Here is a 25,018-nt window from a genome sequence, read left to right on the forward strand (position 1 = left end):
GAGTCTTGAGTTCTGAAACACCCCCCAACCCAGCTTAGGAGCAGGAGTCCTGTCCATCCCAACCACCTGTCGTGCGGCATGGCAACCCTGAGTCTGGTGCTGCCACAGCTCCCTGGTGTGAATGAAGATGCTTCCCTTCTCCAGGCCAAGGTGGCATTAGTAGGGGTTCCTGGGTCTGAGTGCCCTGCTAGCTTGGGCATTCTAGGCAGAGGTGCTGCTCTGGTCTGGGAACAGCCTGTGTCTCATCTGCAGCCTTCGCAGTCAGGCACTGGGTACAGAACTACTAACCACTTATCTCTGTCCTCAGCTGATAGCATCAGCTGTCCCCCCGCCCACCACCACCCCCGGCCCCAGCCCTCTTTCAGTCAAGTCTGTGGCCCAGAGTGCTGGGGGTACAGATGAGCCTCCTTTCCACTAAGGGCCTCTGGCCCTGCAAAGAAGCACCTGGGGTGTCTCTTATTCCAGGAAGCAACTTGTTTCAAGAAAATACCTTGATACCAAGTAGGCGGCCTCTTCAGTTGCTGGTGTCCTTGTGGCCTCATCTTTGATCAGATCCACACCGATGAAGAGCCCAACACCCCTGCAGGGGAAGGTGATGACATCGCAGGAGGCCATGCCTGAGGGGCCAGGGTGCTCGCCTCACCCCATCTGGGTTCCTACCTGTGCCTCCTGGGGAGGCTGAGCACAGGAGGCACCTTCAGAAGGTGGTGAGAATAGTTTCAGGGAATAACTGGGCTGGGAGGGATCTTTGGTGTGGACAGAGGAGAGAGGCTTGGGGATAGCTAGGGGTCAGGTCATATCCTGGCTTTCTCCTCCCCGGGAGTGCCGTTTTGGGCAATAGCACCTCTCAGTGTCTCAGTCCTCTTGAGAGCGGACATAACCCCACCATCCCAGGTTGTTAGGTGAAGAAAATGGTACCACACTGGGCCCTGGCAGGTTGGTGGTGACTGCTGCCCCCAGAGTCTCACCTGACATCCCCGACGATGGGATGTTTGATTTTTTGCTGCCTGAGGAGTTCCATCAGGAAGCTGCCCACACTGGTGGCATGAGCCTGGAGCTGCTCCTTCTCCAAGACATTCAGGACGGCCAGCCCCACAGCGCAGGACACTGGGCTGCCCCCAAACTGAGTCAGGGACAAAGAACATGTCAGATGCCCCAGCAGAGTGGGCCATGCCCCAGAGTCAGGGTGAGGCAGAACTGCCACACGGGTTCCAAGGCCAGTGGCAAGAGCACAGGCCCCAAACCCCTTTAGGGTGCACAGTCCTCAGTGGTAGTAAATGGGGTTCAATGGGGGCCCCCATGGGCTGTCCTGGCTTTCCAGGAGCTAATGTGACTGCAACCCAGGTCAGGTACCCCTGAAGTACAGTAGGAGCCCCTAGAAGATACAGAATCAGAAGAGAGGGTGTCCTGTTTGTTCCCACAGAGCTAGTCTTTACCAAGAGAGGCTTTAAGGCCCCATCTCCTGGGCCCAGACCCACAGCACTGGACTAGGCACTTCCTCCTTCAAGGAGGGTCAACGCAGCATGCCAAGGCCCACCCAGGGAAAGCCACTTAACACACACCTGGAGGTCTTTGGCTCCTTTTCCCTGCCCACCCTGTCCTTATTCTGCAGGTATCTGAGTGGAGACCTGTTTTTTAGAGGATCACGAGCAAGGTGTCTCCTGCAGACCATGTTTTTTGTTTTGTTTTTAAACTACGTCTTTAAAAACATCAGCTTTGTTGAGGTATAATTTCCATATAAACTGTGTTTAAAGTATAAAGTTCAATGTGAGGTGACAAATGTATGTACCTGTGTAACCTCCCTCGCAGTGAAGTTACAGAACATTTTCATCACTTCCTTGTGCACCCATCCCACTACTGCTGGCCCCAGGCAACCACTGATCTGCTTTCTGTCACTATGAGACGCTACAAGGGGCTTTGAAAGGCTGTGACATATTCCTGGGAATCTAGAAGACCATTCATATGCACAGGGATGTGCTCATGCTGAGTGCTGTGTGCGTGCTCAGGAAAGATCTAGAAAGCCCTAAGCTCTCACCACTGGCTACCTTGAGGCTCTGCAGAATGAGGAAGTAAAGGCTAAGGCAGTTACAAGCTCTTGGCTGAGTTCCAGGTCATTAAGGCGATCTCATGGTTAGAGGACCACTGAGCTAATCAAGCAGAGACTATAGTGGCCACACATGACAGAGAACACACTTTACAGAATTGGTTCAGAAAAGGCACAACACCACCAGAAAAAACCACCATGGGGAGGGAGGAGAATATGATCTCCACAGTTGCCATATTACATTACTTAAAATGTCCAGCTTTTAACACAATTCTGAAACATGCAAAGAAGCATGGCCCAGACATGGGAGAAAAAAAGCAATCAATGCAAACTGTCCCTGAGGAAGGTGACACTAACCTTATTGGACAAAGACTTTAATCAGATGTTACAAATATGTTAGCTGGGTGCAGTGGCTCATGCCTGTAATCCCAGCACTCTGGGAGGCCGAGGTGGGTGGGTTGCCTAAGCTGAGGAGTTCGAGACCAGCCTGGCCTGGGCAGCACAGTGAAACTCCATCTCTACAAAAAATAAAAACAGCCAGGCGTGGTGGCACATGCGTGTACTCCCAGCTGCTTGGGGGGTGAGGTAGGAGGATCGCTTGAGGTTGAAGCTGCAGTGAGCCACGACTCCAGCCTGGGTGACAGAGCGAGCCCATCTCCAAACGAGCAAACAGAAACAACCCCAAAACCAAGTATGTTAAGAGAACTAAAGGAAACTACACCTAAAAGATTGAAAGCAAAGCATGAAAATGATGTCTTACCATAATCTAATGATAAAGAGATAAATTATTAAAAATCTGAAGTTGATAAGCACAATAAATGAACTGAAGCATTTTCTAGAGAGGCTCAACAGATTTTTTTTTTTTTTGAGACAGTCTAGCTGTCACCCAGGATGGAGAGCAGTGGTGTGATCTCGGCTCACTGCAACTGCTGCCTCCCAGGTTCAGGCGATTCTTGTGCTTCAGCCTCCCAAGTAGCTGGGACTATAGGTGCGTGCCACTACATCTGGCTAATTTTTGTATTTTTAGTAGAGACGGAGTTTCACCATGTTGGCCAGGCTGGTCTTAAACCCCTGACCTCAAGTGATCCACCCAGCTTAGCCTCCCAAAGTGCTAGGAAATTATAGGCGTGAGCCACTGCGCCTGGCAACAGCAGATTTAAGCTGGCAGATGAAAGAATCAGTGAAAAAAAAAAAAACGTCAATTGAGATTGTACAGTCTTAAGACCAGAAAGGAAAAGGAATAAAAACAGTCATATAGACCCGAGGACACAAGCACACCAACATACTGAGTGTCCCAGAAAGAGAGGAAAGGGGCAGAACAAATACGAAAACTTTAAAAACCCTATATAACTTGCAATGAATTGAATGTGTCTCCCCCGATTCATATGTTGAAATCCTAACCTCCAATGTGATGGTATTAAGAGGTGGGGCCTTTAGGTTATTAGGTCACAAGAATAGAGCCTTCATGAATGGGATTATGGTTTTATAAAAGGGATCCCAGAGAGCTCTCACCCTTTTGACGACATGAGGGCACAGCGAGAAGTTGGCTGTTTGCAACCTGGAAGAGGACTCTCACCAGAACCCAACCACGCTGGCACCCTGATCTTAGATTTGCAGCCTTCAAAACAGTGAGAAATGAATCTGTTTATAAACCACCCAGTCTACAGTATTTTGTTATAGCATCTTGAACTCACTAAAACATAACTATTTTTTTTTTTTTTTTTTTTTTTGGAGACGGAGTCTCGCTCTGTCACCCAGGCTGGAGTGCGGTGGCCGGATCTCAGCTCACTGCAAGCTCCGCCTCCCGGGTTCACGCCATTCTCCTGCCTCAGCCTCCCGAGTAGCTGGGACTATAGGCGCCCGCCACCTCGCCCGGCTAGTTTTTTGTATTTTTTAGTAGAGACGGGGTTTCACCATGTTAGCCAGGATGGTCTCGATCTCCTGACCTCGTGATCCGCCCGTCTCGGCCTCCCAAAGTGCTGGGATTACAGGCGTGAGCCACCGCGCCCGGCCTAAAACATAACTTTTAAAGAAATTAAAGCAGCAGTTAAATATCTTCCCACAAAACACAAGGCCCAGATGATGGCTTTATAGATGAGTTTTTACCTTCAAAGGACAGATCATCCCAATTTTATGTAAAAGAAAAAGAAGAAATATTTCCCAATTCATTCTACAAGGTTAGTAGGACCCAGTTACCAAAACCCAAGGTATAAGAAAAAAATGTGAGCCAATATTTTACTCCTGAAAATAGAGGCCAAATTCATAAAATATAAGTAAACAGAGTGCAATAATATAGAAAAATGATAATATTCCATACCCAAGTTCAATTTGTCCCAGGTCTGCAAAGATATTAGAAAAGCCGTAAATATAATTCACCATGATAACAAATTAAAAGAGAAGAAATATTGCTTTAATACATGCATAAAAAGAACAGGATAAAATTCAATTCCTTTTTATAGTAAAATCTCATAGTAAGTTAAGTAGTAGGAGATTTTCTTAACCTGATTGAGAACATATAGTAAAAATCTGATCTAGGCCAGCTGCGATGGCTCACACCTGTATAATCCCAGCACTTTGGGAGGCCGAGGCAGGCAGATCACTGGAGGCCAGGAGTTCAAGACCAGCCTGTCCAACATGGCGAAACCCCATCTCTACTAAAAATGCAAAATAAGCTGGGCATGGTGGCACATGCCTGTAATCCCAGCTACTCAGGAATTGGTGGCATGAGAATTGCTTGAACCCGGGAGGCGGAGGCTGCAGTGAGCCGAGATCATGCCACTGCACTCCAGCCTGAGTGACAGAGTGAGACTCCATCTCAAAAAGAAAAAAAAAGTATATATATAGTAAAAATCTAGAACGAACATCATCCTAAATGGACAAATAAGCATTCCCATAAACTGGACAAGTACAAGACAAGCATTGTCACTGCTTGTATTCAACTATCTCCTAGCAGTCTCTCACCCAGTGTAGTACGACAGCTACCATTATTTGGAGATGATATAATCGTTTACATAGACAAAACAACCAAAAAAAGTCTGCCTATAAATTATTAGAAATACTAGAGTTTAGCAAGGGGATAGATATTAGTATAAGAAAGTATTTTATACATCAGCTGCAAACAATAGATATATAAAGACATCACCATTTCATGATAAAACTATCAAATATCTAGGACTAAATCTAATGATGTGTAAGATCTTTATAGGGAAAATTATAAAACATACCATATTCATGGATAGGAAAAGGAATATTGTAAAGAAATCAATTCTCCTTGGCCTGGTGCTGTGGCTTATGCCTGTAATTCCAGTACACTGGAAGGCCGAGGTGGGTGGATCACAAGGTCAGGAGATAGAGACCATCCTGGCTAAGACAGTGAAACCCCGTGTCTACTAAAAGCATGAAAAACGAGCCAGGCGTGGTGGCGGATGCCTATAATCCCAGCTACTCAGGAGGCTGAGGCAGGAGAATCGCTTGAACCCGGAGGCAGAGGTTGCAGTGAGCCGGGCGACAGAGCGAGACTCCGTCTAAAAAAAAAAAAAAAAAAAACCTCCTCAAACTGATCTAAAGATCAAGCAATTCCCCTATCAGAATCCCAGCAGGGTTTTTCATAAAATGTTTAAAGGTAACTCTTAAATTTTTTTTTTTTTTTTCTTTTTTTTGAGACGGAGTCTTGCTCTGTCGCCCAGGCTGGAGTGCAGTGGCGCAATCTCGGCTCACTGCAAGCTCCGCCTCCCGGGTTCACGCCATTCTCCTGCCTCAGCCTCCCGAGTAGCTGGGACTACAGGCGCCCGCCACTGCGCCCGGCTAATTTTTTTCTATTTTTAGTAGAGACGGGGTTTCACCATATTAGCCAGGATGGTCTCGATCTCCTGACCTTGTGATCCGCCCGCCTCGGCCTCCCAAAGTGCTGGGATTACAGGCGTGAGCCACCGCGCCCGGCCTTAAAATTTAAATCAAAAAGAAAAGAGACAGGAATAGTCACAGGTGAAAGGGGACTTTTTCTACAAGATATCAGAAGCTATTATGAATGTAAAACCTATTATGAAGCTCTAGTAGTAATGTGGTACATGAACAGTAATCTGACCAAAACTGACCAAAAAAGTATAAAAGCTCTGAAACAGATCTTCTCATGTGTGAACTTTGGTTACATAACAGAGGAGGAATGTAAGATGAATGGAGAACAAAGGGAGCAGAGAAAGATTTTTGAAAAAAGGAAAACACTGGTATCACATGCACAGAGGATGTAATTGGATTCCTGATTAACATCATGTACAAAAATGAACTGCAGATGGAGTAAGGACCTATATGTCAAAACAAAGTGTTAAAAGACTTAAGAGGAAACGTAAATGAATATATTTGTAACTTGGAGTAGGGAGAGAGATCTTAAACAATATATGAAAAACCCTGTCTATAAAATAAAACAAAATGATAGAGTTGACAATGTTAAAATTTAAAACTTTATCATAAATATGTAAAGGGAGTGAAGATAGGTTATAAACTGGATGAATATATTCACAAATACACAACTGACAAGTGATTAGCATCAAAAATATATAGATATGTATGTGTTGGTATACACACACAGATACACACATATACAAACAGACACAAAACTCGCACAAATTAACCACTAGTAAGTCAAATCAAGAAATGGGCAAAAGACACAGGCATTTCAGTGAAGAGGAAACAAATCGTCAATAAACACATGAAGAGATACTTCATGTAATCTGAAATCAAGGAATGGCATATCAAGACCACACAAGCTACTGTTTTACGCTCCACTTGACTGGCAAAAATTAAAAGGCACTGAAGTAGATACAGTCTGGCTCATGCCTGGAATCCCAGCATTTTGGGAGGCCAATGTGGGCTGATTGCTTGAGCTCAGGAGTTTGAGACCAGCCTGGGCAACATGGTGAAACCCCACCTGTACCAAAAATACAAAAAATTAGCTGGGCATGGTGGCGTACACCAGTGGTCCCAGTTACTGGGGAGGCTGAAGTGGGAGGATCACTTGAGCTCCGGAAGTAAAGGCTGCAGTTAGCTGAGATTGCACCACTGCACTCTGGCCTGGGTGACAGAGTGAGATTCTGTCTCAAAAAAAAAAAAAAAAAGGGGCCGGGCGCGGTGGCTCAAGCCTGTAATCCCAGCACTTTGGGAGGCCGAGACGGGCGGATCACGAGGTCAGGAGATCGAGACCATCCTGGCTAACCCGGTGAAACCCTGTCTCTACTAAAAAAAATACAAAAAACTAGCCAGGCGAGATGGTGGGCGCCTGTAGTCCCAGCTACTCGGGAGGCTGAGGCAGGAGAGTGGTGTAAACCCGGGAGGCGGAGCTTGCAGTGAGCTGAGATCCGGGCACTGCACTCCAGCCTGGGCCACAGAGCGAGACTCCATCTCAAAAAAAAAAAAAAAAAAAAAAAGATGCTGGGCACAGTGACTCACGCTTGTAATCCCAGCACTTTGGGAGGCTGAGGTGGGCAGATCACCTGAGGTCAGGAGTTCAAGACCAGCCTGACCAACAGGGAGAAACTCCATCTCTACCAAAAATACAAAATTAGCCAGGTATGGTGGTACATGCCTGTAATCCCAGCTACAAGGGAGGCTGAGGCAGAAGAGTTGCTTGAACCCGGGAGGCAGAGGTTGTGGTGAGCCAAGATTGTGCCATAGCACTCCAGCCTGGGCAACAAGAGCAAAACTCCATCTCAAAAAAAAAAAAAAAAAAAAAAAAAAGATATACACTATATACACTACTGGTGGGGTGTTAACTTGTGAACTACTTTAGAAACAAATGTCATTATCTTTTAAAATTAAGGGTGAACACATACCATATGAGCCAGCAATTCCACCCTCAGGTACAGTCCTAAGAAAAACTCTTGCCACATGTACAACAGAGACTTATGAAAATTGTTCAGAGCAGCACTCTTCATAATTGCAAAAAAAAAAAAAAATGGAACAAGCTCAAAGCACATCAATAGTAATGGATGACTGAACTGTGGTACATTTATACAAAGATTATAAAGCAGTCAAAGCAAATGAACTTCAGTGACAGGCAATAGGAAGGATTCTTAGTGATGTTAGCAGAAAAAAAAAAATCCCCAAAGAGTATATACAGCATGATAGACTTCATATAAAGTCAAAAAACAACTAAATAATATGGGATTGAGAGTGATGGTTACCATGGTTATTTGGAGTGATGGGTGGAGGAGGCAATGAGAGGGAATTGGGGGAAACATCTGGAGAGATGCAGGATATTATCAAGGTCCTAGCTTTATTAGGGATGCTGGCTTCTCAGGTGCTTAGAACATTAATAAAGGTTAACTGAATAACTAAAAGAGGGCTATGCACAGACAGATGTTGAGAGTCTTCCACGAACCAAGGATTCTATCTAATGATGTACACTTGAGGGTCAAGTAAAACAAAGAAATAAACAAAAGTTGGGATGCTGCTCCACTGGGCCTTTGTTGTTCCCCTTACACAATCTACTTGATTTCCTGCTCAGCCAGACTCAGATCTGGTCTTGCCTTCTGTATGAAGCCTGCACTGCTTGTCCCACAGCTCTTCACTCACCTCTTGCCTGGGATGTCCTTTGTGCTGTCACAGCACCGTGAACACACTACTTCCACTGTCATCCACACTGTCATGACCATTTGTCTGTGAGCCTGTCTTTTGCTGACTGAGCTTCCGAGGCTCTGTGTCACGTGGACACAGAGTGATGGTTTTTGCCTGAATGCACCGAAGTGTCACTTCCCTCACCCCTAAGGACCTTATCCTGCCTTATCTATCTTGCCAAATCCTGACATGTTTCAGTCCCCAATTGAAACTGGCTCTTTTTGAGGAACTTAGTGAATTCTCAACCCTCTGTCCCTGCCCTTCCTCCTCTGGGCCTCCTCCTCTCCTCCCTGGACCAGTCTCCCTCCCTCCAGTTCTTTCTCCACACTGAGCACCAGAGATCTTTCCAAAGGGTACTCTCTCCAGGATTAAAATCCTCCTGTTGTCCTCAGTCTTCAGGATCAGTGCAGACTCCCTGGCTCTTTCCTGTGGGTCTGCTGCTGCCTGCCATGGTCCTCTCACCTACTCTGTAACTGCTGCCTCAGGGCCATTGAATATGCTGTGTGTCAGCTTCACTCAGGGGAAGCTCTTGACTCTGTACCCCAAAGACAGGGAGCCACTGCAGTGTGAACTCTGCTCCTAGATCATGTGTTACCCAAGTAGACCACACTCCTCACGCCTCTTAACCAGCTCAAGTTCCAGCACCTGACACAGGGCCTGGCACAGAATGGGTGGCATCTGTTGGAAGGAAGACAGGGACTCGTAGTTTTATATATATTTTATAAGACAAGGTCCCTTGTGACAGCTTTTGGATTGACACTAATTTTAAAAGATGTTTTATGTTTTCTTACCTGACCTGGCTATAATCTCCTTAAGGATAGCGTCTTGGAAGTGTGTGCTGGGCACAGCGCTAGCCCTGTAGCCTTTGCTGACTAAGGACAGGCTGATCACTGGGGGCCTATCAGAACCAATGTTGCTCCCTTAACTTAGAGCCGTCACTCACCGTGTTGAAGTACTCAACGCCGGTGGCTTCAAATGCCCTCGCCACAGGTTGGGTTGTGGCCACACAGGCAACAGGGTGGCCATTGCCAATGGACTTGCCCATGGTGACGATGTCAGGGACAAAGTCTTTTCCCTGGAGCTGGAAGGCCCAGAAGTGCTTGCCTACTCGGCCAAAGCCAACCTGGATCTCATCGGCAACAAAGACCCCTCCGGCCTTGTGGATGTGCCTGTGGCAGAGGACAGATGACTGACATGGGGGCTGTGGTTGGGAGGGATAAGATCAGGAGTCAGGAGGTCTCGGGGCTTTGCATCCTGGCTCTGCCAGCAGTAAGGTGGGGGCCTTGGGCAATGGCTGGCCTTCTTTGGGCCATTATTTCTTTAAGGGCTTTGCCTCAAAATTCTGGCAGTCAGGCCAGGCTGAGGTTGGGATTTGGACCGGACGTTGGAAAACCCCATAGAGCCCTGCCCTCCCTAGGGCAGACCCTGCCCACCTACTCACTCTGCCACTTGGGAGAAGTAGCCAGCAGGGGGAATGATCTGCCCTCCCACACTGGGCAGAGACTCAGCGAAGAAGGCTGCAATCTGTGAAGAGATGGACATTGGGGACACGACCATGGACGTGCGCAATGACCAGCTTAGCCTGCCCTGCTAGTGCTAGCTTAGTCTGAGCAAGACAAGTCACCATCATTGCTGCACCCCTACTTTGGGCTCCATGTTACATCTGAAGGTTTGCGACTCAGTTTTCTCTCAGGCCTCCGGCCAACTCTTACCACCCGGATGCCTCCAGGCCCCTAGTACTTGGCATGCTCCAAACTAAATGCACTGAGTTTTCCCCCATAAGCCTGTTCCTTCCCTGTCCCCCATTCTTGATCCACGCCCCCTCCCTCAACCCATCAGTCAGCACGCCCAAGGATTCTACCTCAGCCCCCTCGCTAAACCTACTCCTTGCTCTCTGCCTGGACATGCCTGCCTCCTGCAGATCTGCCCGTTTCTTCCTTGGACTCCTGCAGAGGCCTTCTAACTGAATGACTCTTCCAGTCCATCCTCCACATGGCCACCAGGGTGATGATGCCTCAACCCAGAGAGCTGAGCATGTCACTGTTGTTTAAAACCCCTCAGTGACCCCTTCTGCATATGGCAATGATTTCCCAACTGTATTCTGCCTTACAGGTGGGAGGGCAGGGCAATGGGATGGGACACTAGTCCCCCACACCCGTTGCAATCAGAGCAATCTCCGTTTTTAGGTTTTATAGAAGTGGTCGTGGAGCACCTGAAACGCATAGGCAAGGCTTCCCTGGTCGGGTTCAGATAACCTTTCCGGCCCCACAGGCTGCCTTTCTTTGTCGTACCTCCTGTGTCTGGCTCTGTCGCTCCTTCAGTGAAGCCTTCAGAGAGCCCTCACCTGTCGCCAACAGTCTTCCCTCTGTTATCACCGTGGGTAACACACCTCTCTCTCCGACGTCTGCACCTCCATTCCATCTCCACTCTACTGCCCCTGTCAGGCCTCCCCACAGCTCACTTGGGGTCTACTGGCCACTTCGTGGTCACCTGACCTCAAGCTACCCCATTCAGATCTATCCCCCACATAGCCCTGGAGTTGGAGAGCAGCGCCAGCCCCAGAGCTTAGCGCTCTCCCGCTTAAGACTCTGGTGGTTCCCGGGGGCCTCCAGGGCAGAACTGCAGCTGCTCAGCCTAGTTCTGGTGCCCTCTGGCATGTGGACCCTGCCTGCCTCTCCAGGCTCAGCTCCTGGCCACACATTCACACGGTTCCTCAGCCACCCGTCGGGATGCCCTTCCTCTGCTACTCCCCACCCCATCTGGAGTGGCTGACCCCTACTGTGTCAGGGAGCACCTCCTCCAAGGACCCCCCTTGACATTCCCCAAGGCCTGCTCAGGCTCTGGCTGCCTATCATGCCCATGCTAGTGCACTCAGACCCTCTGCTGAGCCCGAACTGCCCCTACCCCAGATTCCTGGAGGGCAGGGCCTCGTTTGGTTTTCTCTCTGGGTTCCCAGCATCTAGCACAGTGGTGGTGACAACAATGGAGGTGACATTAACTGTTTGCTGGATTGGACAGGCGCGGACATAGTTACCTTCCTGCCCTTCTCCTGTGCACTGCTGACCACACGTTTCACCTCGTTGGCATAGGCCACGGCTGGGTTGGGGTGGTCCTCCCGGTAGGGGCCCCGGTAGGTGTCTGGGAGAGGTGCCTGTGGGGAGTGACAGCGCCACGTTATCTGGGCTTGGGGACAGGCACCGACCTGTTGTTGAGTTGGGCAGTGCATACCACGTGGACCCACTCCTTCTGGCCATCCAGGTTGCGGAACTTGTAGGGACTGATGTCAATCAGGGAGCTCAGGTGGCCGTGATACGCACTGGGGAGGAGAAGGGAGGGTAGGCTCGGGTCCGGGCAGCTCCTACTCCCTGGCCCAGTCTGACCATGGTCTCCCCACCCTTGAAGACACACAGGGGAGGCCAACTTTCCTGACAGAGCCCCCAGGTTCTTGGGAACTTGGGAAAGAGCACGGGCTTTGGAGTCAGCAACACTTCTTGCAAGACTGCTGACTGGCTATGTGACAGCAGCTCATCATTTAACCTCTTGGGGTTGTTTTCTCTGCTGTGAAATGGGGTGGGAGTTCCTCTTTCTGGTTTATAATGAATCTTAAATGTGTTGATACTGTCAGCCTCAGCTTTGTGCACATCACACACTCAATTCATGGGAGCTACTGCTGTGGCAGTTTGAACATGCAAAATGTTGTGGGACCACCTTTGACTCCCTTACAAAGCGCACTCTGCTCCCCAGAGCTGCCTTCCCAGAATGGTGGCCCAGGGTGACAGAGCCTCCGGGGGGTCTCAGGCCTGGTCCTCTGCCTGCCACGCTTGTCTTCAGTAGCCCAGGCCCCTTATCCTCCCTGCCTAAGGCACCCGGAGTGAGTCGCACAGATCCCCAAGCAGCCTGTGCGCCAGGCTTCTGGAAATGGTAGGGCTGTGAGTTGCACTTACTGGTCTAATACCACCACGTCCTGGTGTCCCGTGTAGTGGCGAGCCAGCCTCAGGGCCAGGTCATTGGCTTCTGACCTATGACCGAAAAGGTGGGCATGACTGAGACAGTGGTCCAAGAGCTTCCCAGAGAGAAATGCTGAGGGCAAGAGGACCCTTCTAGCAGCAAGAAGATTCTCAGGACATCAACTAGTCAGTCACTTGCTTATTTGTTTGGTATACATCAAATGCCTCCTATGTACTAGAAGCTGGGGGCAAAAAGAGTAGGTAAAACAGGCCAGGGGCGGTGGCTCATGCCTATAATCCCAGCACTTTGGGAGGCCGAGGTGGGCGGATCACGAGGTCAGGAGATCGAGACCATCCTGGCTAACATGGTGAAACCCCGTCTCTGCTAAAAATACAAAAAACTAATGTGGCATGGTGGCGGGCGCCTGTAGTCCCAGCTACTCAGGAGGCTGAGGCAGGAGAATGGCATGAACCTGGGAGGCAGAGCTTGCAGTGAGCTGAGATCACGCCACTGCACTCCAGCCTGGGAGACAGTGAGACTCTGCCTCAAAAAAAAAAAAAAGGTAAAACACACACGGCCTTGGCTCTCCTCTTGGCTCTCCTGGAATTTACATTCTCGTATGTGTCATGAAACTTGTTTGGAAAAAACTCAAACCATTGTTTTTCCTCTGCTTTCACACTACGACAATCAACACAGAAGACTTCTGTGACTCCAAAAAATATGTAAGGATTTCTTCCTGCCAGCAGGCAAGCAATCGGATTGCAGCAACACCAGCTGGGTGTCCTCCAGTTCAATTCCAACACACTCTACGTGGAGGCAGCATCAGATCCCACAGCATGAGGGCTCAGTGCCCAAGACTGCCCCACAGCCCCCTGGGCACCAGTAGCAAGTCGGCCTCTGGAACTAATTTTCTTTTTTTGTAGAGATGGGGTCTCACTATATTGCCCAGACTGGGGGCTCAAGCATTCCTCCCACCTCAACCTCAAAGTACTGGAATTATAGGCATGAGCCACCGTGGTGGCCACCTTTGGAAATTTTTTTTTTTGAGACAGAGTCTCACTCTGTTGCCCGGGCTAGAGTGCAGCGGCTGATGTTGGCTCATTGCAGCCTCTGCCTCCCAGGCTCATGGGATTCTCCTGCCTCAGCCTCCTGAGTAGCTGGGATTACAGGCGCCCACCACTATGCCCAGTTGACTTTTTGTATTTTTAGTAGAGATGGGGTTTCACCATGTTGGCTAGGCTGGTCTCACACTCCTAATTCTCCTGCCTCGGCTTCCCAAAGTGCTGGGATTACGGGCGGGAGCCACCGCACTCAGCCCCCCTTTGGAACTTCTGACCAACTGGCTTCAAGTTGAGGTTCCCACAATTCCCTCTGTAGGTTCAATTAATTTGCTGCAGTGGCTCACAAAACTGAGGGAAATACATTTACTGGTTTGTTATAAAGGATATTATAAAAGATACAGATGAAGAGATGCATAGGGGGAGATATGAAGGAAGGGCATGGAGCTTCCCGTGCCCACCCTGGGCGCACCACCCTTCAGGAACCTGTGTATGTTCAGCTATCTGGAAGCTCTCTGAATCTAGTCCCCTTAGTTTTTATGGAAGCTTCATGACAGCAGCATTCCTTCTCCCAGGACATGGGGTAGGACCCTCTCTGGAATGAGAGTTTTATGACCCACCATCAGAAAGGTGGGGAAGATTAGAGTCCCGCCTTGGGCAGGTGAAAGGAAGGCAGGAGAAGGTTAGAGTGATTGTCTCCTGAGGCCTGACATCCAATGTTGTAACAAAAGAGTGTAACAAGGGCTGTGGGAGTTATGAGCCAGGAACTGTGAATAAAAATGAATGTGTGTGTATGTATATATGTGTGTCTGTGTATTTATATATATGTGTGTGTACACATATATATACCACCACAAAAGCCAAAAAAGAAAAAGTGATCCTTTTTCTAAGTGCTATGATGGATGCTCTGGGAGAAAGCCAGAGGGAGCATGTTTACGGGCTGAGCTGCCACCCCCCACCCCCAATTTATGTGTTGAACCTCTAATCCCCAGTAGCTCAGAATGGCCCGTATGTGAATGGATATGAAGATAAGAGAGGTGATTCCGTTAAAATGAGGCTGTCAGGGGGCCCCTAATCCAATCTAACTAGTGTTCTTATAAGAGGAAATCTGGACAAAGAGACACGAGGGACACTTACACACGGAAGACCAACCAGGGCCATCTCCAAGCCAAGGAGAGAGGCCTTAGAAGAAACCAACCCTGCCAACACCTTGATCTTAAGACTTCCAGCCTCCAGGACTGTGAGAAAATAAATGTCTCTTGTTTAAGCCACTCAGTCTCTGTTATTTTCTTATGGCAGCCAGAGTAGACCAACAGAGAGGGTCAGTGGAAGCGTCTATGGGGAGGTAACTCGTGTACTGAGTCCTGAGGGAGAAGTTTCCAGACAGATGGAGCAGCACGCACCAAGGCCTTGTGAAGGAAAAGAGCTCAGTATGCTCAGGGAACCAGGAGAAGATGATGGAGGCCAGCGCCTAAGGAGGGCAGGGTAGGAGAGGAAGCGGGGAGACATGCAGGGGCCAGGTGCACAGGGCTGGGAAGGAGCCTGAGTTTTCTTCTCAGTGCCATGTGAAGCCACTGAAGAGTTTTAATGAGAAAAGGAACATGAGTCAGCTCCCATTTTAAGAGGTGGCCTCTGGCTGTGTTTAATGGAGTCGACAAGAATAAAAGTGGAAGTGAGAAGACCAAGGAAGAGGATGCCAGGTGAGAGCAGGTGGTGGCCATGGAGATGGAGAGGTAGAGGGAGTTAAGAGGCATCATGGAGATGGAGGAGGCAGGATTGATGCAGGACTGGGGAGCATGTGGTTTCTGCCTTGAGCAGATATAGGTGGTGATGCCCTTTACAAGGCAAGATGAGCAGGGTGAGTGGGGACAGTCTTCTTGGGCAGGTTAGGGAGAACAGTACCACGGTCCAATCAACCCTTTCTTGCCTTGTGGACACATGAAGCTGGAGATGTTTGTCAGATGTCACAGGCGCAGTTAGAACCTCAAGTTGGAACATATGCAAAATGTCTGGGCTCAAAAAAATTTGCGAGTCACCAGCACATGGATGCTATTTAATACCAAGAGAATGGAAGAGATCACCTGAGGAGCGGGCTCAGAGAAAAGTGGCCCAAGACCAGCCCCAAGGAACAGAGGAGGAATCAGCAAAGACGACAGGGAAGGAGTGGCTAGAGAAACTGGCAGAAAACAGGAGAGCACAGCGCCCTGGAAGCAAGAGGAGACAGCACTTCTGGAGAGTGGTAACTGTCCATTACTGCCGGGACAGAGTAAGACGACGCAGCAAAGAGACTGCTTTGGATTTGGCAACATGGAAGTCACTGGAATCCACACAGAATAAAGCTGGTGGCATAAGAATGCCCCTCCTCCACCACCACTGAGGAAGCACCAGCTCCCTGCTGTTTCCAGAGGCTCCAGCTCTTGACATGGGAAATGTCTGGGCTCAAGTTCCTTTCTTTGAATTGCTATCACCCCATCTGCAAAATGAAGATGGTGAATTCCACTTCCTAGAAATTATCTGGGGGGCAGAGATGACTGTACTATGTGAATGGCAACAATAATCATTACTATAATTCAACGCCACCACCTACGATTCGCTGGAATGTTCTCTCCCAGATACGCTGTAATCACCTGCCTGTTTGTCTCCACTGCTGATCCTAGTGTGAGCTACCATAACCTTTCACCTGGCCACTGAACTGGCACCTAACAGTGTCCACTCTTGCGCTCTGTTCCCTGTAAGACATCATTTCCTGATTAAAGCCTCCGATGGCTTCCCAATGCTCTTAGGATAAAGACAGTCACTTGGCGGAGAAGGCCCTAGGTGACGGGCCCTGCTTCCCTCCCAACAGCTCACAGCCTCTGCTTTCCCTTAGTGGACTTCTTTCGGTTCCTCAAGCGTGCTGGGTACCATACCCTTTCCTGCTTCAGGGCCTTTGCATGGGCAGTTGTGTGTGGTGACCAACTTTGACAAGAGTTTTGCCGAGACTAATTTTTTTTTTTTTTTTTGAGATAGAGCCTCACTCTGTCTCCCAGGCTGTAGTGCAGTGGCACAATTTTGGCTCACTGCAAGCTCCGCCTCCCAGATTTAAGCGATTCTCCTGCCTTAGCCTCCTGAGTAGCTGGGATTACAGGCACCCATCACCACGTCCAGCTAATTTCTGTGTATTTTTAGTAGAGATGGGGTTTCACCACATTGGCCAGGCTGATCTCAAACTCCTGACCTCAGGTGATCTGCCCACCTCGATCTCACGAAGTGCTGGGATTACAGGCATGAGCCATCGCGCCCGGCCTTGATGAGACTTCTGATGCAGTGGCAGCACCCTTCCTTCCTCCTCTTCTAGTTATCTCCCAGTCAGCTCTTAGCTTAACATCCCTTCCTCAGGGAAGGTTTCCCTGTACCCCCAGAATAGGTCAGGTCCCCTCACTATTTCTAGGCCTCATGATACCCTGTACGCTTCCTCCAGAGCCCTCCTTGGAATTCTGTATTTCTTTGAAGAATCACTTGGTGTTTTTGTTCCTTACTGAGCAACCCACAGACAGGGATTTTGGCTGTATCCATAAGGCAGAAATAAAGAAATGTATTACCTCACTAAGCCCCAGCAATGATCCTAGAAAGGAAGTAATAACATCCTTCAGTAAGAGACAAGGAAACTGGATCCAACAGAAAAAGCATCAGGGCCTAGAGCCGGGAATCTCAGGAGCCTGGTGCAATGGGGGCTGCCTCTCCCTGAGTCCACATTCGGTCGGCTACACTACACCGGGCCCATGTGAGCAACTCTCTTTGTTACCATCTCACCCTCTTCCCGGGGGCTGGCCACAGTCACTTACCCGGAATTCAGGAAATAGAACACACAGAGCGGCTCTGGCAGGGTCTCCGACAGCCTCTGCGCATAGTCCACAATGTTGTCGTGCAGGTACCGGCTGTTGGTGTTGAGCACCTGGTTCTGTTCATGTGCTGCTCGGACCACGACAGGGTGGCAGTGCCCGACTGGAAGAAGGCCACCTCCATCACACAGCTGGCTCCGCTCAGCCAGTCCCACTGGGCCTCCCCCAGCCCCAAGCTATAAACCCAGCCAGAAGAGACGCAGTTCTAGTGAGAGAGGTAGAAAGAGGGGAGTCTGAAGGCAGAGCAGGGAGAGAGAAGCTAGTTCTGGAAAGGCAGATCCAGGAGTTCCTGAGATTCTGGCAGAAGGAAATGTTCTTCAGCAGAAGAACCCTGTCTAGAAAGCCCATGTCTTTTTTTTTTTTTTTTTTGAGACGGAGTCTTGCTCTGTCGCCCAGGCTGGAGTGCAGTGGTGTGATCTCGGCTCACTGCAAGCTCCACCTCCTGGGTTCATGCCATTCTCCTGCCTCAGCCTCCCGAGTAGCTGGGACTACAGGCGCCTGCCACCACACCTGGCTAATTTTTTGTATTTTTAGTAGAGATGGGGTTTCACTGTGTTAGCCAGGATGGTCTCCATCTCCTAACCTCGAGGTCAGCAAGCCCGCCTTGGCCTCCCAAAGTGCTGGGATTACAGGCGTGAGCCACTGCGCCTGGCCTAGAAAGCCCATGTCTTTAAGGAGGCCTTTTTTTTTTGTTTTGAGATAGGACCTTACGCTGTCACCCAGGCTGGAGTGTAGTGGTGTGATCATGGCATTCACTGCAGCCTCAAACTCCTGGGCTCAAGTGATCCTCCCACCTCAACCTCCTGAGTAGGTGGGACTAAGACACCAGTCACCATGCCTAGCTAATTTTTAAGTTTTTTTGTAGAGACAAGGTCTCATTATGTTGCCCAGGCTGTAAGGCCTTTTGAGGCTTGCATGACAAAGGTGGGGTAGGGAGTGACTGTCAACTTTTTCACTTCAAGCCAAGGGGGCTGGTGGTAATCTTGACTGCCAAAGGCCAAGGATAGTAACAGTGAGTATGTACTGAGAGCTCACCATGTGCCAGGCACATTCAGAGCAAGCTACATACATTAACACATTGAATTCTCCTAATACCTTCAAGTGGCTACCTAGTAGCATTGTCTTTTGCAGATAAGCAAACGGAGGCACAGAGAATTAAGTAACTTGCCTGAGATCACAAAGTTAGTAAGTAGGGGATTTGAGCCCAAGCAGTCTAAGACTAGAGTCTCTGCCTTTTTTTTTTTTTTTTTTTTAAATCTCGACTAGGCCGGGCGCGGTGGCTCAAGCCTGTAATCCCAGCACTTTGGGAGGCCGAGACGGGCGGATCACGAGGTCAGGAGATCGAGACCATGCTGGCTAACACCGTGAAACCCCGTCTCTACTAAAAATACAAAAAACTAGCCGGGCGAGGTGGCCGGCGCCTGTAGTCCCAGCTACTCTGGAGGCTGAGGCAGGAGAATGGCGGGAACCCGGGAGGTGGAGCTTGCAGTGAGCTGAGATCCGGCCACTGCACTCCAGCCCCGGCTACAGAGCAAGACTCCGTCTCAAAAAAAAAAAAAAAAAAAAAAATCTCGACTTTATTAATCTTCCATGTCCCTGCTGAGTCTCAGACTCCCTTTCTTTCCGTCAGCTCTGGCAGCCTTATCAGGAGGACTGAATTCCTGCTTCAGCTCCCTTGCCCAGCACCTGAGATGGCCAGTGAGGCTGAAGCGCCATCTTGACCCCAGCACTTGGCCAGCACTGTGCTACGCTGCTGGTCACAGCTGGGCCATCTGCCACTCTGTGAGCTCATCATCAGTCCCAAGTGGAACTAGACCCACAGACCTAGATTGCTGACTCCTGCCTGGTTTAGCACAGCTCCAGACTGCAGAATTCCACAGCTACATTGCAAAGGCTGAGCCTCCTCTGCATATTGGTAGTGCCTCAACTCAACCCAGGTTCTCCACACCTCTCGGTAATCTCAGGCAATCTCAGGTCATCTTGGGACCAGGCTCACAGCCTTGGCCTCCTCTCCTGCCCTGCCAACCTGAGGTATGATACTGACCGTGAGCCACATTGTTGATGCAGTCGATGTATTCTGCCCCTTGTTCATCGTACATGTACTGCCCTTGGGCCCGGACAATCTTAACAGGATCCTCGGGAAAAAAGAGTCTGCAGGAAGAGCTGTGGGGACAGGCAAGGAGTGGACAGCCATGTCTGAAGACCGAAAGGGTGAAGTCCACTCATCACAGGCCCCCGCCCACCCCTTCCCAGTTTCTGGGGGAAAAAACGAAAGCTTGAAGGGCAAGGTGCTGCTTCCCTGCCTTGTCTCCTCACTCCACAGGTGGCTGTAAAGGAGGAAGCAGATGGGGTACCAAGTTGCGGAAACTTAGAATTGTTTCTTAAAGCATTTTAAGTCTCAGTGGCCTCCTGGCTCATTTCTGCATGTGGTCACGTCAGTCTCCTGGATCCTGAGAAAAGGTGGCTGCCCCGGCCCACGGGGCTCCGGGCTACGTGTCCTCCTTGGGATGGGGCAGGGCACCAACATTAGGTGGCTGGCTCTCAGCCCTAAACGCTCCTTGCCAGCCACGTGGTCCTGCTGCCCCTCGCTGGGTGCCAGCCCTAAGCTCCAGTGGGAGGCTACCTCACCCACCTTCCCACCGAGGGCCCCTCGCAGGTCAAGTATGCTGCCTGTGAACCGACTCCCCCGACTCTCCCTTCGTCTGCGCTTCCAGCCCCCTCCCAGGTCACTCTGGAGACAGGCCCGCGTGCGGCTGACGGGCCACCCTGGGTGAGGTCCTCCTAGGTGCCAGGGTGAAGGTCTTTTCCGGGGTAAAGGCTGCCAAGCGAGGCTGCCACAGACTGGACAGCGGTGACGGCGGGGCCGACTCCTGAACGGGGCGGCCTGGAGACGGCGCTGTCCGGGAGGAGCCCCCGGAGACCACCCACCGGGACGGCCCAGCGCCGCCTCCTTCCCGGCCCTGCGAAACTCCCCTGTGGCCGGGTCCGGGGTCGCACGGGCTGGAGAGCGGCGACCTCCTAGTCGGAGGCGCGTGCGTCGTGCGTGCGTGCGTCGTGCGTGCGCGTGCCACCCCGCGCAGCCCCGCGCCACCCGCCGCACGCCCGCGTACCTGATGAGCCGCTGCCTCAGGGCCAGGGTGTCGGCCTTCGAGCGCCGGTCTGCGGCCATGGCGGGTGGCTGTCAGTGGTTGTCGAGACGCCGCGCGGAGACGTTGCCGCGCGGGCTGGTCCTCCAAGGCCCCGCCCCTGCCTGGGTCGGGATTTGGGGCTCGGGTTCGCGCTCGGGCCCCTCCCCCAAGCGCCCGTGTAGCGGTGGTTGATTCTTCGCTTGCCCACTGAGCCTGGCAGCCTTCTGGCCCGTGGTCGTGCCTTGGCAGTCCCGCGCAGGAACTCGAGCGCTGCCCCGTCTCTGGTTCCGGGACGGGCCGCAGGCCTCGTCCTGCAGCCTCCCGCGGCTTCCCTTCCGGGAAAGGGCCCCGGACGACCCCGCCCCTGCTCCTGGGGCCTAGGCGGGGCTCGGAGCTACTGCACGCCTCCTTGGGCCGGACTCAGTCTTTGAGTCAGCTTGTGCATAAAATGGGATCAGCTGTGAGGCCTAAGTGCGAGTATGTGACTGGTAGCTTACCCGGGCCCGGGTACACAGTAGGGGCCTCAGGGTGGGAGAAGCAGGTCCTAGGTTCTCCCAGCCCCGTGAGGGGGCAGCAGGAAGGGCAGAAGGAGAGCCCAGGGTCCCTTCTGGGGCTGACCGAGGAGATCACCGTGGGCTTGATCTTCGGGGCACCATGGTTCCTTCTAGAATCCAGGCAGGGTGAACTGGACGAGCTATATCAACGCTAAGAGAATCATGCGGTGTTTGGGCAAGAAGAGAGGTTGGGAAGCCTCCTTGTGGTACATGTGCATCACCGTGAAGCCCAGAAAGGGAAAGGGTTTTGTTGGCAGACACGCAGCAAGGCTGCAGAGGCTGGACTCCTACTGAGGACTTCTTGACTCCCAGCCCAGGGAGTGAAGAAAAAGCGTCCCAAGGGGCTGGGATGTGAGAGAAGCCCCCTCCTGGGGTGGGGCACTGGAGCTTTCTACCTTGGAGAACCCTGGAACACGGGCCTGGGACTGCAGCCGGTGTGGGCTGGGGCAGGGGAGGCTCCTGATTGTTCCTCCTTTTCTGTCCACATCTTCATGATTCCCAGGCCTCTGTTCACTCCCTCATTGCTGATTTCTTCTTCTCTTCCCAATACGGTTGTAAGATGCTTAAGGAATTTATTTATTTTTTAAATTTTACTGAACTCCTGACCTCAGATGATCCGCCTGCCTTGGCCTCCCAAAGTGCTGGGATTACAGGCGTGAGCCACCGCGCCCGGCCACTTAAGGCATTTATTAAAGAACGTCTGGAGTTCCTTTTTTCTTTATTGTGTAAAACATACATAACAAAATTTACCATTTTAACCATACAATTCAGTGGCAAAAGTACATTCACATCATTGTGCAACCATCACCACCATCCATGCAACAGGACTTTTTCATCTTCCCTTCGCCCAGGCTGGAGTGCAGTGGCCGGATCTCAGCTCACTGCAAGCTCCGCCTCCCGGGTTCACGCCATTCTCCTGCCTCAGCCTCCCGAGTAGCTGGGACTACAGGCGCCCGCCACCTCGCCCGGCTAGTTTTTTGTATTTTTTTAGTAGAGACGGGGTTTCACCGTGTTAGCCAGGATGGTCTCGATCGCCTGACCTCGTGATCCACCCGTCTCGGCCTCCCAAAGTGCTGGGATTACAGGCTTGAGCCACCGCGCCCGGCCGGAGTTTCTTATTTTTAACTGTAAAGTTGAATTGAATATTTTACATGATTTTTGGAAAACATTCTTCCCAAATTAACTGAGAGGTTAACTGCTTGTGGTCTGTATTTTTTTTTTTTTTTTTTAAACAGGGTCTCACTCTGTTGTTCAGGCTGGAGTGCAGTATTGCAATCTCTACCTCCCTGGGCTCCTGTGATCCTCCCATCTCAGCCTCCCAAGTACCTGCTACTACAGGTGCACGCCACCATGCCCAGCCTGTACTTCGTTTCTGAGGATCAAGGCCTCACAGACCCTGTGTGTGTGAGTGGGACCATGGTCACTGTTTTCTTAGTGGATTGGCTCCTCCTCATTAGTAGAGAGACCTATGATGCCTCCATGCCCTGCAGTTCCAGCTTTTAAAGTTGTGTGTGTGTGTGTGTGTGTGTGTGTGTGAGAGTCCTATTGGGGTCCACCTTTCAGCCCTGTCTTGCAGCTCAAACTCCAGCCACAACTGTGGCCCCGTGCAGCTCAGAGAAATCAGGTTGGCTCAGGGGCTTTTCCTACTTTAAGGCAGAGGGTGAGAAGGCTGTAGCTGGGCCCAGCTAACATCTCACCTGCTCCTGGGTCAAGAGGTGATACAGTTGGAGGTCAGACCAGGCTGAGCCGTTTCCCGGGCCAGGAGTATCTTATAGCATGGCACAGGACAGCATCAGGAGGCCTCACCTTCTTCCTGCTCAGAAAAGCCCACTCCTTGACTCTGGCCCCGTGGCAAGCAATCATCTGTCCTTTATCTCATGCCTGGCCCTCTAGGCAATGTTGGAGACCAAGAGGGTAGGGGATGGAAGTGGCTGAGCCAGGATTTGAACCCAGGGCATGGCGTTTCTCAGCAGGGTTGGCACCAGCATTCTTGTTGAGATGATTTGTCATTGGGTAGGCTGGTCCTTTCATTTTAGGTGTTTGCTATCCCTGGCCCTGCCCCCTGAATGCCAGGGTGTCCTGCAATCATTGTGATGACCAAAAGCATCCCATGTATTTCTAGTGGTCTCCTAGGGACCAGGAGGAGAGAGACCTGGGTAAGTCCACTTCAGATTCAGCTATAAAAAGGGATAGTTATCCTTGTGGTTAGTTTAGCTGTCATGGGACACAGCAGGACTCAGTAAATGTACTTCTCTCTCTTCCAGAAAGGGGTACTTTGAGGCTCTACTGCCTTTCTTGGCAGGAGGCCTGAGGCCCCCCAGCCCTTGAGGCTCAGCTGTGAAGCAGGGTGCTCCTCAGTGTCTCAGCTGGAACCTCGAACAAATCATTGATTCCTCTACTGCCTCTGTGCTCATCCTGCGAGCTTTGAGGACTCAGCAGACTCTAAATGTTTAAGCTTGCAGCTGACAAGTTTACAGGCGTTAGGATACAAGGTATGAGACCGCAAGGGGGCAGCAGTGAGCCAAAAAATGCCCCATCCTGCCCAAAGGAGCAGGAGACAACGCCCTCAGGAGACTGGGGAAGTAGGGGAACACATGGCTTCTACCCCCACAAGGATCTACCTGCCAACCACCCAGCCTCATGGAGCTGCCTATCAGATTCTATGCTCTGCCAGACAAGCTTCGGGAGGACGAATTAGAGGACAAACCCAAGAGCCTAGGTGCAGTCCCAAGCCTGCCACTATGTCCTGGCTGTGCATCCTTGGCCAGGTGATTACCCTCTCTGAGCCTCAGTTTTTCCCTATGTAAAATGGAAATAGCGACACCTATCACACAAGCCCTGGGCTTCGCAGGGCTGGCGAGGGGATCAAGTGAGGTTCCTGGATGGAGGGAGGAGGGAACTGTGAAGTGTAGCATGCAGATGGTGAGGTTACGCTGGAACTCCAGAGGAGGTGTGGACACCCAGTGACCTCCATCCATCATCACAGCCCCACTGTGTTTCTCTTCCTTCTCCTACTACTGGCTTCCCTGTTGACTCAGACAACTGGCTGAGTGATGTGGCCTGCCACTTATTGCCAGTTCCTTAGGGAGACAGAGGAGGGGACTGGATATATCCCTCCCTCCTTAGCCAGTGTGTGGCCGGGCCTCTTCTGCTTAGCAAGGCCATGTCACAGAAGTCTGAGGGGGACCGCCCATACTGTGGCCTGCCCTAGGCCTCAGTCCTTGGAGACTCAGACACCGTCAGTGCAATGCACCAGCACTGTCAGAGACACCATCACTGCAGGCCCTTCTTTTTTTTTTTTTTGAGGTGGAGTTTCGCTCTTGTTGCCCAGGCTGGAGGGCAATGGTGCGATCTCAGCTCACCGCAACCTCTGCCTCCCGGTTTCAAGCGATTCTTCTGCCTCAGCCTCCCGAGTAGCTGGGATTACAGGTGTGAGCCACCACGCCCGCCTAATTTCGTGTTTTTAGTAGAGACGGGGTTTCTCCATGTTGGTCAGGCTGGTCTCGAACTCCCGACCTCAGGTGATCCGCCCGCCTCAGCCTCCCGAAGTGTTGGGATTACAGGCGTGAGCCACCACACCCAGCCCATGGCCCTTCTGGTCTAGGCCACCCTCGGTTTGCTTGGTTTTGTCATCTGTAAGAGGGTCTCTCTCTTAGGGTTGTTATAGGGACCAGCTGTGGTGAGAAGTGGGAACACTTTGCAGGACTGTGGCCCTTGCTCAGCAGCCTTGGAGTCAGGAGAGATGAAAATCAGAACCAAGTGTGCTTCTGGGTGAGGGACACACCCTACATTCTTC

The 25,018-nt window shown here is 50.9% G+C and overlaps 1 protein-coding gene across 21 annotated transcripts in view; it reads right to left on the bottom strand.

Annotated features, from left to right (window-relative positions):
- Positions 1-21,341, bottom strand: part of PHYKPL (5-phosphohydroxy-L-lysine phospho-lyase) — a 28,051-nt gene extending 6,710 nt beyond the window's left edge. For 8 of the 21 annotated variants that reach the window (XR_013418058.1, XR_013418052.1, XR_013418055.1 and 5 more), the window contains exons 1-10: positions 20,651-21,341; positions 19,585-19,703; positions 17,484-17,643; positions 12,598-12,672; positions 11,882-11,969; positions 11,688-11,804; positions 10,095-10,177; positions 9,597-9,822; positions 969-1,123; positions 491-580 (exon numbers count right to left, since the gene is read on the bottom strand). Coding sequence is in view for 5 of the 21 variants with exons in the window: in XM_028849166.2 (XP_028704999.2) it covers positions 491-580; positions 969-1,123; positions 9,597-9,822; positions 10,095-10,177; positions 11,688-11,804; positions 11,882-11,969; positions 12,598-12,672; positions 17,484-17,643; positions 19,585-19,703; positions 20,651-20,709 (1,172 nt within the window). In the remaining 16 variants the exon portion in view is untranslated. 21 annotated transcript variants of the gene reach the window in all.
- Between the last annotated feature and the right edge of the window lie 3,677 nt (positions 21,342-25,018).

Source organism: Macaca mulatta, chromosome 6 (assembly GCF_049350105.2).
Source record: "Macaca mulatta isolate MMU2019108-1 chromosome 6, T2T-MMU8v2.0, whole genome shotgun sequence".
Classification (NCBI taxonomy): domain Eukaryota; kingdom Metazoa; phylum Chordata; class Mammalia; order Primates; family Cercopithecidae; genus Macaca; species Macaca mulatta.